The sequence below is a fragment of the Ahaetulla prasina genome, chromosome 7 (genome assembly GCF_028640845.1).
Source record: "Ahaetulla prasina isolate Xishuangbanna chromosome 7, ASM2864084v1, whole genome shotgun sequence".
Taxonomy (NCBI): domain Eukaryota; kingdom Metazoa; phylum Chordata; class Lepidosauria; order Squamata; family Colubridae; genus Ahaetulla; species Ahaetulla prasina.
In genome coordinates this window covers 940,260-954,094 of record NC_080545.1, presented here as the reverse complement: position 1 = coordinate 954,094, position 13,835 = coordinate 940,260, and the positions used below count along the sequence as shown (strand labels likewise).

Genomic DNA, 13,835 nt, shown 5'->3' with positions numbered 1-13,835 from the left:
ACACCTCTGGATGTCCCAAAGGTGCTTTTTCCAAAAGCAACTGGGGGTTCTTTTTTTCTTGAAGACCTGTTGCTTCTCCTCCAAGAAGCTTTTTCAGTTCTGAATGAAGAAGAACCGAATACTTCTGAATGTTCAGAACTGAAGAAGCTTCTTGGGGGGGAAAGCAAAACGTCTTCAAGAAAAAAAGGAACTCCAGTTGCCTTTGGAAAAAGCACCTTTAGGACAACCACAAACAGGATGACTGAGAATCCGACACCTCTGAATAGCCCTTTTCTTCATGTTGACTGAAAGTAGCCGATAAAAATTCCAAATATGGAGCTGTTCTGCCTCTGGATCCTTAAGAGGCAGGCTGTGAACTGAGCCAGACAGTTGGCTGGGCTGCGTTTTCTGAATCCCAAAAGCTGGAAGAGTTTTTCCAGTGTTCATGAATCAAACGTTTTATGTATCTTTTGAGCGGTATTGATCATTATTCACGAACCAAGAATGTTAGGTTACCATGTACATAACACTATAAAAAGGTTGCACTACCCCGGTGACAAAGTTATGAAGTCTTTGTGCAGAGACTGTTTATTTGAGCAAAATACTCAGTTACAGTAAATGATTAATTGCTTGGGGGGGGGAAACCCCACACAATGTGATTTTTCTCTGAAAAGAAAGCAAATTCCCATCTTCCTGGGGAAATGATGAGAAGGCCGGTTGTTTTGGAAATGCATAAAACACTTCCGCGATAGACAATTAAGGACCAAGATATGCTACTCTGGGAAAACAGGTTTCAAGGCCTGTGTCTCTTAAATAATGTTGGTTTCCCCCCCCCCCCCCGCCTCCTGTTTGCAGATGGGTATCTTTACTCTGGAACAGCCTCAGACTTCCTTGGCAAGGACACGGCGCTCACCCGATCTCTCGGCGCATCGCAAGACCAGCCCTGCATCAGGACGGATATGTCTGAACACTACTGGCTAAACGGTAAGAGGCTTCACAGGCGGCTGGGGAACTTGTTGCTTCAGGACATGTTTTATTTGACGGTGTCACGAACAGACCTGCAGGCAGAGGAGTCTTTGTGCAATATTCAAGGCGGTTTCCGCAGATGTCTTGACAGATCCCAACGTTCAGAGCCTGTTCAGTTCCACGTTAAGAGCATATACAGCTGCATGTTAAGACATATATGTGTAGAAGCACCGGTAGAATCTCAGGTTTAGATTTATTTTAGGTTGTGTATTCATTTAGGGAAAGTAGAGGGAATGAGCAAATTCTCCAGGTGACCTTAAGGAGCCTCTAAAAAGGATGCAAATGACCAGCTGTCTGGAAAGAGTATAAATCCTTCCATTCCCCACCATCCAGTCAGACCTGAAGAAGCTCCTTAGATGAGAAGCGAAACATCTTCAAAGAGAAACCTGAAAGTCTAGTTGCTTCTTGAAAAAAGCACCTTTGAATAAGAATTCAATGAGAATAAGAATTCTTTATTGGCCAAATATAATTGGACACACAAGGGATTTGTCTTCGGTGCATAAACTCTCAGTGCACACAAAAAAATACATTCATCAAGAATCATAAGATACAACACTTAATGATCATCATAGAATACTAAATAAGCAATCAAAATCATACTAGGAAACTAAATGAAACGTAAATAGCAAAGATACCAGCAACAAGTTTATAGTCATAAGTAGAAAGGGATATAAGTAATAGGAAGGATGAGAAGAATAATAGTAATACAGTCTTAGTAAATAGTTTGGGACAACCATGACCTGGATGACTGAGAATCTCCATAGACAGTGAGCAAAGCTATAATGAGGGGGTTGTAGGGCAAATAATTATATTCTATGTCCCGTCCTCGGACTCCTGTCATTTTGTTAGGCTGGCAGTACTGGGAATCATACCTGATTTTCAATATTAAAATAATGTTTTAGAACTATGGTAGTCCAGTGCTGAGAATGCAGTATTGCAGGCTGACTCACTGCCGACTGCCAGCAGTTCGATCCTGACCCGTTCAAGGTTGACTCAGCCTTCCATTCTTCCGAGGTCAGTAAAATGAGGACCCAGATTGTTGAGGGCAATAAGCTGACTCCGTAAACCGCTCAGAGAGAGCTCTATGAAGCAGTAGATAGGTCTAAGTGCTATTGCTCTTGCTCATATATAATATTAAAGTAAGACACGAAAGTAAAATTGCTCAGATTTTGATCCCATGACTGTAGATTATGTAGTGTTCATAAGTGTGGGGGCTGGTCATAAGTCTCTTTTTTCACTACTGTTGTAATGTCAAACAGTGGCTAAACAAATGTTTGTAAATCGACTACCTTATGAATACTAAATTCTAGAGAAAAAATCCGTTGGGAAGAAGAGGAAGTGAAGAAATACGTCACCTTAAAGCTATTTTGCCAATGTCTCAAAGGGTTTAAAGCACGAGAAAATACAATGAAATGGTATTACGCTTGTTCCTATTATTTTTTAATTTCTTTTAGGAGCAAAGTTTATTGGAATCTTTCCTATCCCAGACACCTATAATCCAGACGATGACAAAATCTATTTCTTTTTCCGAGAAGTTTCTCAAGAGAGCAGCACCTCCGACAGAGCTATTCTTTCCTACGTTGGCCGCGTCTGTCAGGTGAGCAATATGGATTTTGTAAAATAAACCCATCCTGCTGTTTCTTCAATAAATCGCTGCAGGGAGAGGATAATTTCCCCCTAAGTGGCGTCTAGCCGACACATCATCATCATCATCTGGGTTAATAATAAAGTCTAGAATCCCTCCAGCTGGTCCTGCACTCTTAGTGTGATAAGCCTGGTTGTATTTTGGGCACTGAAGTATTTTCGTAGCTGATAATGAAATTAAATAGCAGCCAGTTTAATTACCAGCCACTGAGCCGCAGAGCCCTTGATTCGTTTCCATCCGCTGCTCCTAGTCCTGGGTTCAAAGGATGCTTCCTTTTCAGATAACACTTTTGCCAATATGTTTATCTTCCCCAACCAGTCTGAGGTTCCAGATTTCTGTTTGTGCTTCTTTGCTTTTTCTTCCTTTCGGGTTTCTAGGTTTTCTACTGTTCCCTGTTTCCGTTTTAATGTGTATTTCACACACACACAAACACACATTCCATGCACTTACACACAAACCCTAATTTGGCTTTATGTCATTTTTCATTCGGCCTATCACCAGGGGGATAGTGTTATAAATTGAGAGGAAATGCTTTCAGTGTTCACCATCAGGCTAAAATGCATAATTTGTCATGACAAATGGCATTTTTGATATTTTGCTTTAAAAAAAAGAAGAAGTAGTGGTCGTTATCGGCAGTTTATCTGCAGTAGCTGACATTCCTTGTTTTGCTTGGGAAACACTGGAAGGTTCCCACTAATATCAAGTGAAATGCAGTTTTAACCTTTGTTTTTGCATTTTATTTAAATACATCGTGGAGGAATAAGCTTACAAATTTCAAAACCAATGGAGTTTTCTGTGCAAAAGGTTCAGATATATAAATGGCGAATATGCATACATTGTATCATAAGGTACCATCGAATTGTGAATGTCTAAAATAATTAAATATTAGATTATTAGCTCATGACACATTTTCATCTCATTATTCTGACGGCCATTCTGTCTACCTAAATTTGAGATAAAAAAACAACTAACAAATCTGCTTAAATATTCTCATTTTAAATTCTACTTTTTTCCACAAATAAAAGTAGCCTTAATGGGAGCTGCTGTTCTTGTTTCCTTTTAATCTAACCCTGAGGTGTCCTTTTTGCCGTCTAGCTTTCTAATGATAATGACCTTGATAATAAAGTCACAAACAATGCGAGAACCCTTTGTTTTGTCTCAAATATTGCACCGATAAATTCTTACTTAGTTTCTAGTTTTTTTAAACTGAGATTTACACTCTCTTCTTTTTTGTGACCTCCAGAAGTGCTGAGATTATTTCTGCCAGAATTCCCAGGAAGAAATGCTCTCTAGATTTCAAGGGTGCCTTGATTTGTGTTTCGGTAAGGGCTTGGTGTTAGGTTTCTGGGATAATGAGGAGTCCTTGGTGCTCTCTGAGGTTGGTGGTTTTCTTGCAGACGTTTCATGACCCAAAGTAGGGAACATCATCAGTGCTAAATATCTAGAGTATTAATGATGTCATCTAGTTTGGGTCATGAAACCTCTGCAAGAAAACCACCAAGCTCAGAGAGCACCAAGGACTCCTCATGTCAACCCTGAGTTACTCCTCAATAGATTTCTGAGACAGCATTGATTTTTGAAGGAACAATAATTAAATAAATAATAAATCATTCCTTCCCAAAGGTTTGGCTGCCAATTTGGAGGAGAAGATCAGTTGAACCGGGTGTGTTCAGCTGGCAGAAAGAAAGGCAATTTTCATATATCTAAAGAATTGTGAATTAGAGGAGGGAATAGACTTACTCTGTGCTATCTCAGAGAGCAAAGCTAGAACCAAGGTTGATATTAAAAGGAAGTAGATTTGAGTTAGATAGTAGAAGGCTAGAAGGAAGACAAAGTTGGAAGGAAACAAATACAGGTTAGATAGTAGAATCCAGGTGTCGATCCAATGTAGCAGGTGTCGGATAAAGTGGTTGTGTCATCTTTCATGAGGGCCTTCAAAGATGGATAGCCATCTGCTCCAGTGGTGGGATTGAATTTTTTTTACTACCAGTTCTGTGGGTGTGGCTTGGTGGGCGTGGCTTGGTGGGCATGGCAGGGGAAGGATACTGCAAAATCCCCATTTCCTCCCGATCAGCTGGGACTCGGGAGGCAGAGAAAAGATGGGGGTGGGACCAGTCAGAAGTGGTATTTACCGTTCTCTGGACTACTCAAAATTTCTGCTCCCGGGTCTCCAGAACTGGTCAGAACCTGCTGAAAGCCACCTCTGATCAGCTCCAAGCCGGATAGCTATTCCTCTAACTCTCAGGGGTGGGGATCTATGGCTTTTTTATGACCTGTGGACTTCAACTCCCAGAATTCCAGAGCCAGCATGGCAGCTCAGGGGGGTTCTGGGAATTGAAGACCACAAGTCATAAAGGGACCACAGTTCCCCACCTCTGCTCTAACTGAACTGTGGGATTGGATTAGTTGTCCTCTGAGGCAGCCAGGGGTCCCCAATCCTTTTGCGGCACAGGGGCCAGTTTCACAGAAGATAATTTTTCAATGGACCAGAGTGGGGGGGCGGGGAGGAAGAGACCCCTGCTCTGAGGAACCCCCCAATGTCCTTCCTGTTAAAGACTACTTCAGCTTTAATTGCAATAATACTAGAGCAACTAATAGATTTAAACTTAATGTCAACCGCTTTAATCTAGATTGGAGAAAATATGACTTCTGTAACAGAATCATCAGTGCTTGGAATACTTTACCTGACTCTGTGGTCTCTTCCCATAATCCTAAAAAAGTTTTATCCAATGGGCCAAAAAGTACAGGTGATTTCCTCAACTTTTAGAAGAGTTTTCTCTCTTTCCTACAATATCTCCAAACTTTTAACAGTTTAAAATTTTGCAGTGCCCTTTTTCCTTAATCGTCCAAAAAGTACTTTTTTCAAAAAAACAACTGTACTTTCTGGTTTTTCTTTGAAGATGTTTCGCTTCTCATCCACGAAGCTTCTTCAGCTCTGAAAAAAGCCCCTTTGGGAATGCCGTGACCTGGATGACTGAGAATCTCCGTAGGCATTTTCCCCTAATCCTAGTTCCCGTCTCATGGATGCATAAACTGTTGGGAACTTGCTCTCCTGCCTCCTTCCCTCCCCCCTCTCTCATTTTCATTTACCTCCCCACCCTCCAACAAAGTTTTAGTATTTTCAGGTCATGAACATTTAAGACTTTTATTTAAAAAATAATACCCTCCAATGGATACAAACGCATATCTGTTGGTCCCTCCGGCTCTTGCGCTGTTTATCAAACTGATAGATACTTGCCTGATTGGGTTCATTTGGTGAGGGAATTAAGTATGATTAACTACCGTGACTCATGGAAGAGTTATGCCAGTTCCACTGCAGCCCTTCAGCTCATCTCGAGGGCTCGCGGGGAAAACATTTGCTCTTTTGGCTAGAAATTGTGCAGATGAATTATATCCAGTAGTATGTAGCTGTCATACCTTTGCTCCATGTATACGTTCTTATTTTCATGATCTAAGATGTTATTTACCTAGATGAAATGTAGGCTTCGTTTCACAACACGTTTAATCTCTCCTTTCATTTATCCATGTCTGCCTTCATTGCTCACTCATCAAGTGAGCATCCATCACATCTGGTCTCACAAAGCTTCTTTTAAGCCAGGCTGAAGTCCTGAGGATTTCACAGACATGTCCATGCAGTGATCTTGGCAACAGTGGTTGCCACTGTCTTCTTCTAGGGTGTGTTTTGACGGCCTGGGATAACATTCAACAGTAGATTTAGAGATGAGCTTCTGAATGCAAACAGTATCACCTCAGTGCTGTAACCTGCTCAGGTCTCAAGAACCATCTGGTTTCTCTCAAAGGAAAGAGGAAGAAGGAGAAAATGGGTGTGGATCACAGGTAGGTTTCAGCAGGTTCTGACCAGTTCTGGAGAACCGGTAGCAGAAATTTGGAGTAGTTCGGAGAACCGGTAGCAAAAATTCTGACTGGCCCCAACCCCCATCTATTCTCTGCCTCCCAGGTCCCAGCTGATCAGGAGGAAATTGGGATTTTGTAGTAACCTTCCCCTGGATTGGGGACGGAATGGAGATTTTACAGTATCCTTCTCCTGCCACGCCCACCAAGCCATGCCACATGCACCAAGCCACACACACAGAACCGGTAGTAAAAAAATTTGAAACCCACCACTGGGTTCCATCTTCTCATGGAAAGTGTGGCAGACCTAAGAAAAACAGATAGCTTCATATTTGAAAGGTGTTTGAAGGCTTAGAAGATGCAGAGATATTTGATTTTCACAAGAATGCTTCATCTGATTGAACATTTCCCATATTTCCTTGTATTTGTAGTAGAGAAATTTTAGCAAGAGCTAAGCAAATTTCTAAAAGATACGGATGCCCGGGTAGAAGTGTCCAGCACATGAAATGCATTGTCTCCATTTGCAAAACAACCAGAAAGAGAAAAATGCTTCTATTCTTGCTACTTTTGCAGGATGGCAAAAAAACAACAACAACCTCAAACCAAACCACCAACACTGCCAACAACAAAACAATTCTGCTTGACTAGATTTATCCAAAAGAATATTATGCAGAATATAGGATGTACGCTTTTCAAATCATAAACAAGAAAAAGCAAAGAAAGATGTCAAAATAAAATTTAAGATCACATCTGCAGCTTGCAGCAGGCTAAATCTTGCTATAAATAAAGACAACATGTATCCGGAAAATAAAGGAGCCTAAACCAGAATCTTTGGACATCCTTTAAGGTGGAGGACATGGGGCAAAATGCAAATACACTACACTTTAAAAGGAGTAATTACGCTGAGCAGCTGTGTTAGTCTGCCCACATCACAAGCCGAGTTTGGGGAATTTGCTTATTAATTAGTGCCTGTGGCCAGGCATGTGAGGAACATCAATCACCAGGAAGTCCTGGCAGAAGAAGCAGGAAATTAAAAGAAAAAGAAAAGAAATTGCAACATAAATATCCTTCAACTTTGCTCTGCATACCTAACTTAATCGGGTATACCAATAAAAATAAATAAAATCGATAAAAGGATAGGTTACTGTATGTGAAATACACTGAGTGGATTTGGTAAGTCCACCGTTAAAGAATACAAAAAGAGGCTTTAATTTTATCAGCCATATAAAACTCTTGACTTTAAATGCACCATTGCTTTTATAAGTCCTCAGCAACATTTTTGGCTTTGATGAATTAATCATTGTTTATAATGTTTCCAAGCAAGAACCTGAAATTCCTATCCAAAGATGCTCAGAGGTGAACTGAGTTTTGTTCAGAGGATACCCGTTTATCATGGTTACTCTTATAAATAGTTACGGCACTCTTTGTTTTCAATAAAGGAGAATATTTGTAGTTCATGGGTTCACCGTTAATATCAAAGACTGAAAGAGGGCTTCCAAGTTTGGAAAATTAGTCACGTAAATCTCTTTGGCTAGAAACAATGTCTTACTGTTAGTTCCTGCTCCAGTCAGGTTTTATGTTTCTGTGGGATCCAGTTTCCATTGTGGTGGAGCCTAATATGCACAGATCCCTTTGCCCTTTGGTAGATCATGGTCAAGGGGCTGAATCGGAATCCTTCTACAATTTAAACACTCTACTACATTATAGCCAAGAAATCACACATCACCTGAGCTGTGATTTCTTTGATATAATATAGGAGAGTGTTTACATTCTAGAAGGATTCTGATACAGCCCCTCGTTGACCCTGGGTTTTGTGCCAGTTAACTCAATAACTTCACCTGGTTCTTTTTGTAGAATAAAATAACTGAGAATTTCCTATGTATGCCACCTGTCACTTGCACAGGGGGGAAAGAATAACAAACGGTCAACGAAAAAGAATAAAATAATAATGAGTAATATTGTTGATGGGGTACAAAGAGCTGAAGGCGTTTGCGTTGCTAGCATATCGTCCTGCAGCAGGAAAACGGGAAATCTTTGAATATCTCCTTTCTTTGTGCACAAGGATATTTGTTATTCAGACTTTCCCAAAGGAGAAAATAATTGTTTATTTTTTTTAAAAAAGCATTCAATATAGCGTAAGAAATGTTGGATTCCAGACTTGAGCTGTTCTTTTTACAGGAATCTGTTTCTAAATGTCATTGAGGTTTTTGGTGAATATAAAGCATATGAAACATTAAATAAAACTATAAAAAAAGACCCTTGAAACATATTTTCTGTAGGAAGTTAGCAAGATTTCCTGCAGCTGTTTTCTACTAATTTATAACACAAGCAAAGAGATTGTGTAGTTTGATACTTGGTGGTCCACAATGTAATTACATGTCTTTCTAGAACAATACTTTTCAGAGGTCTTCTATTGAAACAGATTCTAGAACAATAACCATTTTACTTGTTGCAGCAAAAACCTGGAGTCTGGTTCATCAAATTTTGTTTAATCTTAAAATCTTCCACAGGAGCCTTTGTTATGTATCACTAGGAGAGCAGACTCAGAGATATAATAATCCTGGGTTGTTTCCTACTCTATTCTTGGTTTGCGAGAAGGCTCCAGTTTTCTATATGATTATCCATTGACTGTAAACAATCTCCCAAGGTAAATGATCTACCTCCTGTTTGTCAATCTTTATGTAGGTTTCTAAGATCCAAGTGCAAAGATAAACAGCTATTTCCTTGTACTGCCAAGCAAGGCACTTCGAGGCAAAGTATTCTGTTACAGGGTAAGAGTGTAATAAGTGGTGGGTGCTAATAAAATGGTTATTTCTGGTGAAAAGAAGGTTCCAGAAATGCAGCAAAGCAGATGACAAGACTTTGAGGCCTAAAAGGCTAACAAATCCATTGTGGTCATAACTGATCCAGTTACAGAAGGAGGGTAAACAGATCCTGGGCTCCCCTTTCTCAGCTAAAGGAACAACTTCTTACATTTTATGAAAGGTGCACAAAGGAAGTTTATCGCTTCATCAGCCAATTGATATCCATGCATTCCAAGTGGGCTCAGTCAGGACTTTTGGATTTTCATCAACCGCCCACGGCATGAATGCAGTTTTAAAAAGGGGAGGAAGTCGTTGAAAAAAATGAACATGGGAATGTAATAAGCCAGTTGACTCTTCATTACTAATGTGCTGTTCTTTAGACTAGGTGGAGAGATAAGAGCTGCTGGGTTGCCAAGAATAGCTGTGCCCAGATTTATATGGATTATAGCATCAACCAGTGGAGAGCTTTCCAGATGTTCCCAAGCCTCACCTTCATGTCAACGTAACCAGATGTTCCTGAGTAGTCCAGTAGCATCTAAAAATCCATCGTTCCTGAATTAGGCATGTTTATTTGTAAGCCCTCATGGACACTGGCCTTTCAATAACAACTCCAAATCCTTTTTGGGTAATTCCCCCTAAAAATCATATTGCTGAAATTTGAGGACAAAATGCCAAGAAATAAAGTCATGGTCTCTTGTTTATTTTTGTTTTCTGGAACTGGAAAATTGCTCAGCTTCTGTGATGCCATCACAGGTAGAAGATGGGGCAGAATAGTTGAGGAGATAAGGCAAGAAAAGATAACGGCCGCAAAAAAATCATATGCACAAAACTGGAATAAAGGAAATACACCAACAGAGGAAGAACTGATAAAGAAAATTTTATATTTGTGTCAAGATGGACAAATTAACAAAGGAAATTAAAGAAAAGGAAGATACAGAATATTATGCAATATAGGATCAATGGTACAGCTGGCTGGAGATGAGAAATAATGAAGAAGAATTAAAGGGGTGAAATCATAAGTCTAAAATGTCTGTAAGATAGTATACAAAATGTATAAATTTAATATTATGAGTGATAAGGCATAATGGGACAAGAAGGATATAAATATTATAAGGGGAAATGGGACATAATGTAAATATTAGGAGATCACTGCTACAAAACAGTTGTAAAAAGTGAATGTACATTATGTGTTTTGTGTTTGTTGTGTTGTGTTATAAACAAAAAAATTTTTAAAAAGAAAAGATGACTTTAAATTCCAAGGAAGATTTTGGCTGGACATCAGGAAGAGCTGGTCAACCATGGAACCGACTGCAATATTTCTCAACTTTAACAACTTTAAAATGTATGGACTTCAATTTCCAGAATTCTTCACCCAGCATAGCTGCCTAGAGAATTCTGAGAGTTGAAATCCACAGATCGAAAAATTACTGAGAATAAAAACTGCTGTGGAGGCTGGGATTCTCTTTCACTGTAAATTTTACATGGTCTGGATAACCATTTCCAAATTAGCTCCTCTCTTTACGTGACTTAAGTCTTCCTATTAACTAGCAACTTAAAAAAAACAATTAAAATTGCTATTCTCATTTCTTAGAATGACATTGGAGGTCAACGCAGTCTGATCAACAAGTGGACAACTTTCCTGAAAGCCAGGCTGGTTTGCTCCATCCCAGGTCCAGAAGGAGCCGATACACATTTTGATGAACTCCGTAAGTAAATTTTGGAAGTAGCTGATTCTTTTCCTCAGTCATGGAATTGTAGAGTAGAATAGAACAGAAATAGAATAGAATAGAATAGAATAGAATAGAATAGAATAGAATAGAATAGAATAGAATAGAATAGAATAGAATAGAATAGAATTTTTTAATTGGCCAAGTGTGATTGGACACACAAGGAATTTGCCTTGGTGCATATGCTCTCAGTGTACATAAAAGAAAAGATACGTTCATTAAGGTACAACACTTAATGATAGTCATAGGGTACAAATGAGCAATCAGGAAACAATAAATACCAGTATAAATAGTAAGAATACAAGCAACAAGGTTACAGTCATGCAGTCATAAGTGGGAGGAGATGGGTGATGGGAATAGAACAGAACAGAATAGAATTTTTTATTGGCCAAGTGTGATTGGACACACAAGGAATTTGTCTTGGTGCATACGTTCTCAGTGTACATGAAAGAAGAGATACCTTCGTCAAGGTACAACACTTGCAACACTTAATGATAGTCATAGGGTACAAATTTAACACTTAATGATAAAAAACTTAATGATAGTCATAGGCTACAAATAAGCAATCAGGAAACAATATCAGTATAAATCGTAAGGATACAAGCAACAAAGTTTCAGTCATAAGTGGAATGAGATGGGTGATGGGAACGATAAGAAGATTAATAGTAGTGCAGTTTTAGTAAATAGTTTGACAGTGTTGAGGGAATTATTTGTTTAGCAGACTGATGGTGTTCGAGAATAAACTCTATAGCGTTTTTTTGAGGGTAGGAGTTGAAACAGTTTTTGTCCAGGATGCAAGGGGTCTGTAAATATTTTCACAGCCCTCTTTTTGACTTGTGCAGTATACAGGTCCTCAGTGGAAGGCAGGTTGGTAGCCGTTGTTTCAGAGCACAACAATTAAAATGCTGGAAGTTTAAATTATCTTAACTCTTTGAAATTCTATACTTTTGTCTATTGTATCTTTAAACATAAAAAATAGCACTTTTAGAGTTTGGGCAGACAAACCTTTTTTTACCATGTGCAAAGCATTGGTAATTATCAATTTCTGGGGTAGTTACTACTGAAGTGATCTAGTAATTTTAAACACAGACATAGTTCACTCTGTGAATAAACAATATCATGTAAACTAAAATATGGAGGTTGTATTTGTGTATCTGGGTGTGTACGTGTGCCTGCCTGCTTTTTTTCTGAAATACTAACATCACACGGCATGATATATAATAAAGTGCGTACAATCTGAACTCTAAAATAATGTTATCCATTGCAGAAGACATATTCTTGCTTTCCACAAGAGATGAAACGAACCCCATGGTCTATGGCGTTTTCACAACCACCAGGTACACTCCATCCAAATCTATATAAGAAATTTTTAAAAAAACTTCAGAGTTCCCTTGATGGATTATGCTAAATATTAGGCTGTTAATTAAATCACAATAAATATTTTTTTACCTTTTACAAGAGCTCTAGAAGGAGGGGAGGGACAGAAAATTGGTGGTTTAAAGGAAAATATCTGTAGCTCAGGGTTGATATGGGGGATCCTTGGTGCTCTCTGAGGCTTGGTTGTTTACTTGAAGAAGTTTCATTGCCCAACTAGGTAACATCATCAGTTTCGAATGGAGTGGGTTTAGAGGGAGGACGGCGATTAAGTTTTAGCAAATTAAAAATAAAAGTGACACGGATCGTAACACACAGCTGTGCTTAAAGTGAGGAGGGCTTTCAGGCCTCTGTTGAACCTGATTAATGACACGCCTGTGTCCTTCCCAGTTCTGTGTTCAAGGGCTCAGCGGTTTGTGTCTACAGCATGGCCGACATCCGAGCAGTTTTCAGCGGCTATTATGCCCACAAAGAAAGTGTGGACCACCGCTGGGTTCAGTACGATGGGCGAATTCCCTATCCTAGGCCTGGCACAGTAAGTATCTACCCCCAAATTGACCCCTTGCTGAAAACTCTTCCGATATTGGTTTCGCTTGAATGGATGCTAATTTCCTTCCAGAATATTTTAAGATTCTGCTTTTGTTCCTTCTTCAACTTGACAACTTGGTTCTGTTCTGTTTTTCTTTTTTTAATTTCTTCCATTCTTTGAGATTGCATTGATCAGACTGCCTGTTTCTTGACTGGGCCTCTCTGCTCTCCTGCTTTTTCTCTGATTTCCTGGGGGAAGTAAGTGGAGCCCATCTCCGGGGCAGCAGCATCTCAGCCATGGAATAGTCTACTTTGTCAAATGTTAAAACACAAGCACGCATCTCTTCCCTCTTGCAGTTTCCTTTTGCTCAATAATGGCTGGCATATTTTGAAGATATAATAATGAGCATGAGTTACATGGCAATAAAGGAATATGTAAAAACCTTTATATACCCATTTGATAAATAGCACTTTTGAGGAAGTAGTCACTTGAGGGAGTCCTATCCATTCTTATCTCAGATATATGAAGATTCTCTTTCAGGAGAACATTCTATTTATTTGTTTCAAAATATATTTAATTAAAAGAACAATAGTAAGAACTGCAACGAACTAAATTAGAACAGAAAAAAATGAAAAGGTGAAAAAGGCAGAAGGGGAGCATTTGATTTCTATATATCAGACGATTTCCCATGTTTCCTATTAAAATGATTTAAATATTTTATATTAAACTGATTTAAATAGGAAACATGGGAAATCATCTGGTATGTAAAAATCAAATGCCACACTTCTTTCTTTTTTCTGTTCTAATTTAGTTCATTGCAGTTCATTGCTTGCTGATTTCTAATTAATGTTTGTAGAAAAAACAGGGAAATTAGTGAAATACATGGATCTAGGGAAGTA

The 13,835-nt window shown here is 39.0% G+C and overlaps 1 protein-coding gene across 6 annotated transcripts in view; it reads left to right on the top strand.

The window, feature by feature from the left end:
- Nucleotides 1-13,835, top strand: part of SEMA3D (semaphorin 3D) — a 125,719-nt gene that overhangs the window by 78,461 nt on the left and 33,423 nt on the right. For all 6 annotated transcript variants that reach the window (XM_058190050.1, XM_058190048.1, XM_058190049.1 and 3 more), the window contains exons 7-11: nucleotides 835-963; nucleotides 2,460-2,602; nucleotides 10,898-11,012; nucleotides 12,301-12,370; nucleotides 12,798-12,942. In XM_058190050.1, coding sequence (XP_058046033.1) covers nucleotides 835-963; nucleotides 2,460-2,602; nucleotides 10,898-11,012; nucleotides 12,301-12,370; nucleotides 12,798-12,942 — 602 coding nt within the window. The remainder of the gene's footprint in view (nucleotides 1-834; nucleotides 964-2,459; nucleotides 2,603-10,897; nucleotides 11,013-12,300; nucleotides 12,371-12,797; nucleotides 12,943-13,835) is intronic.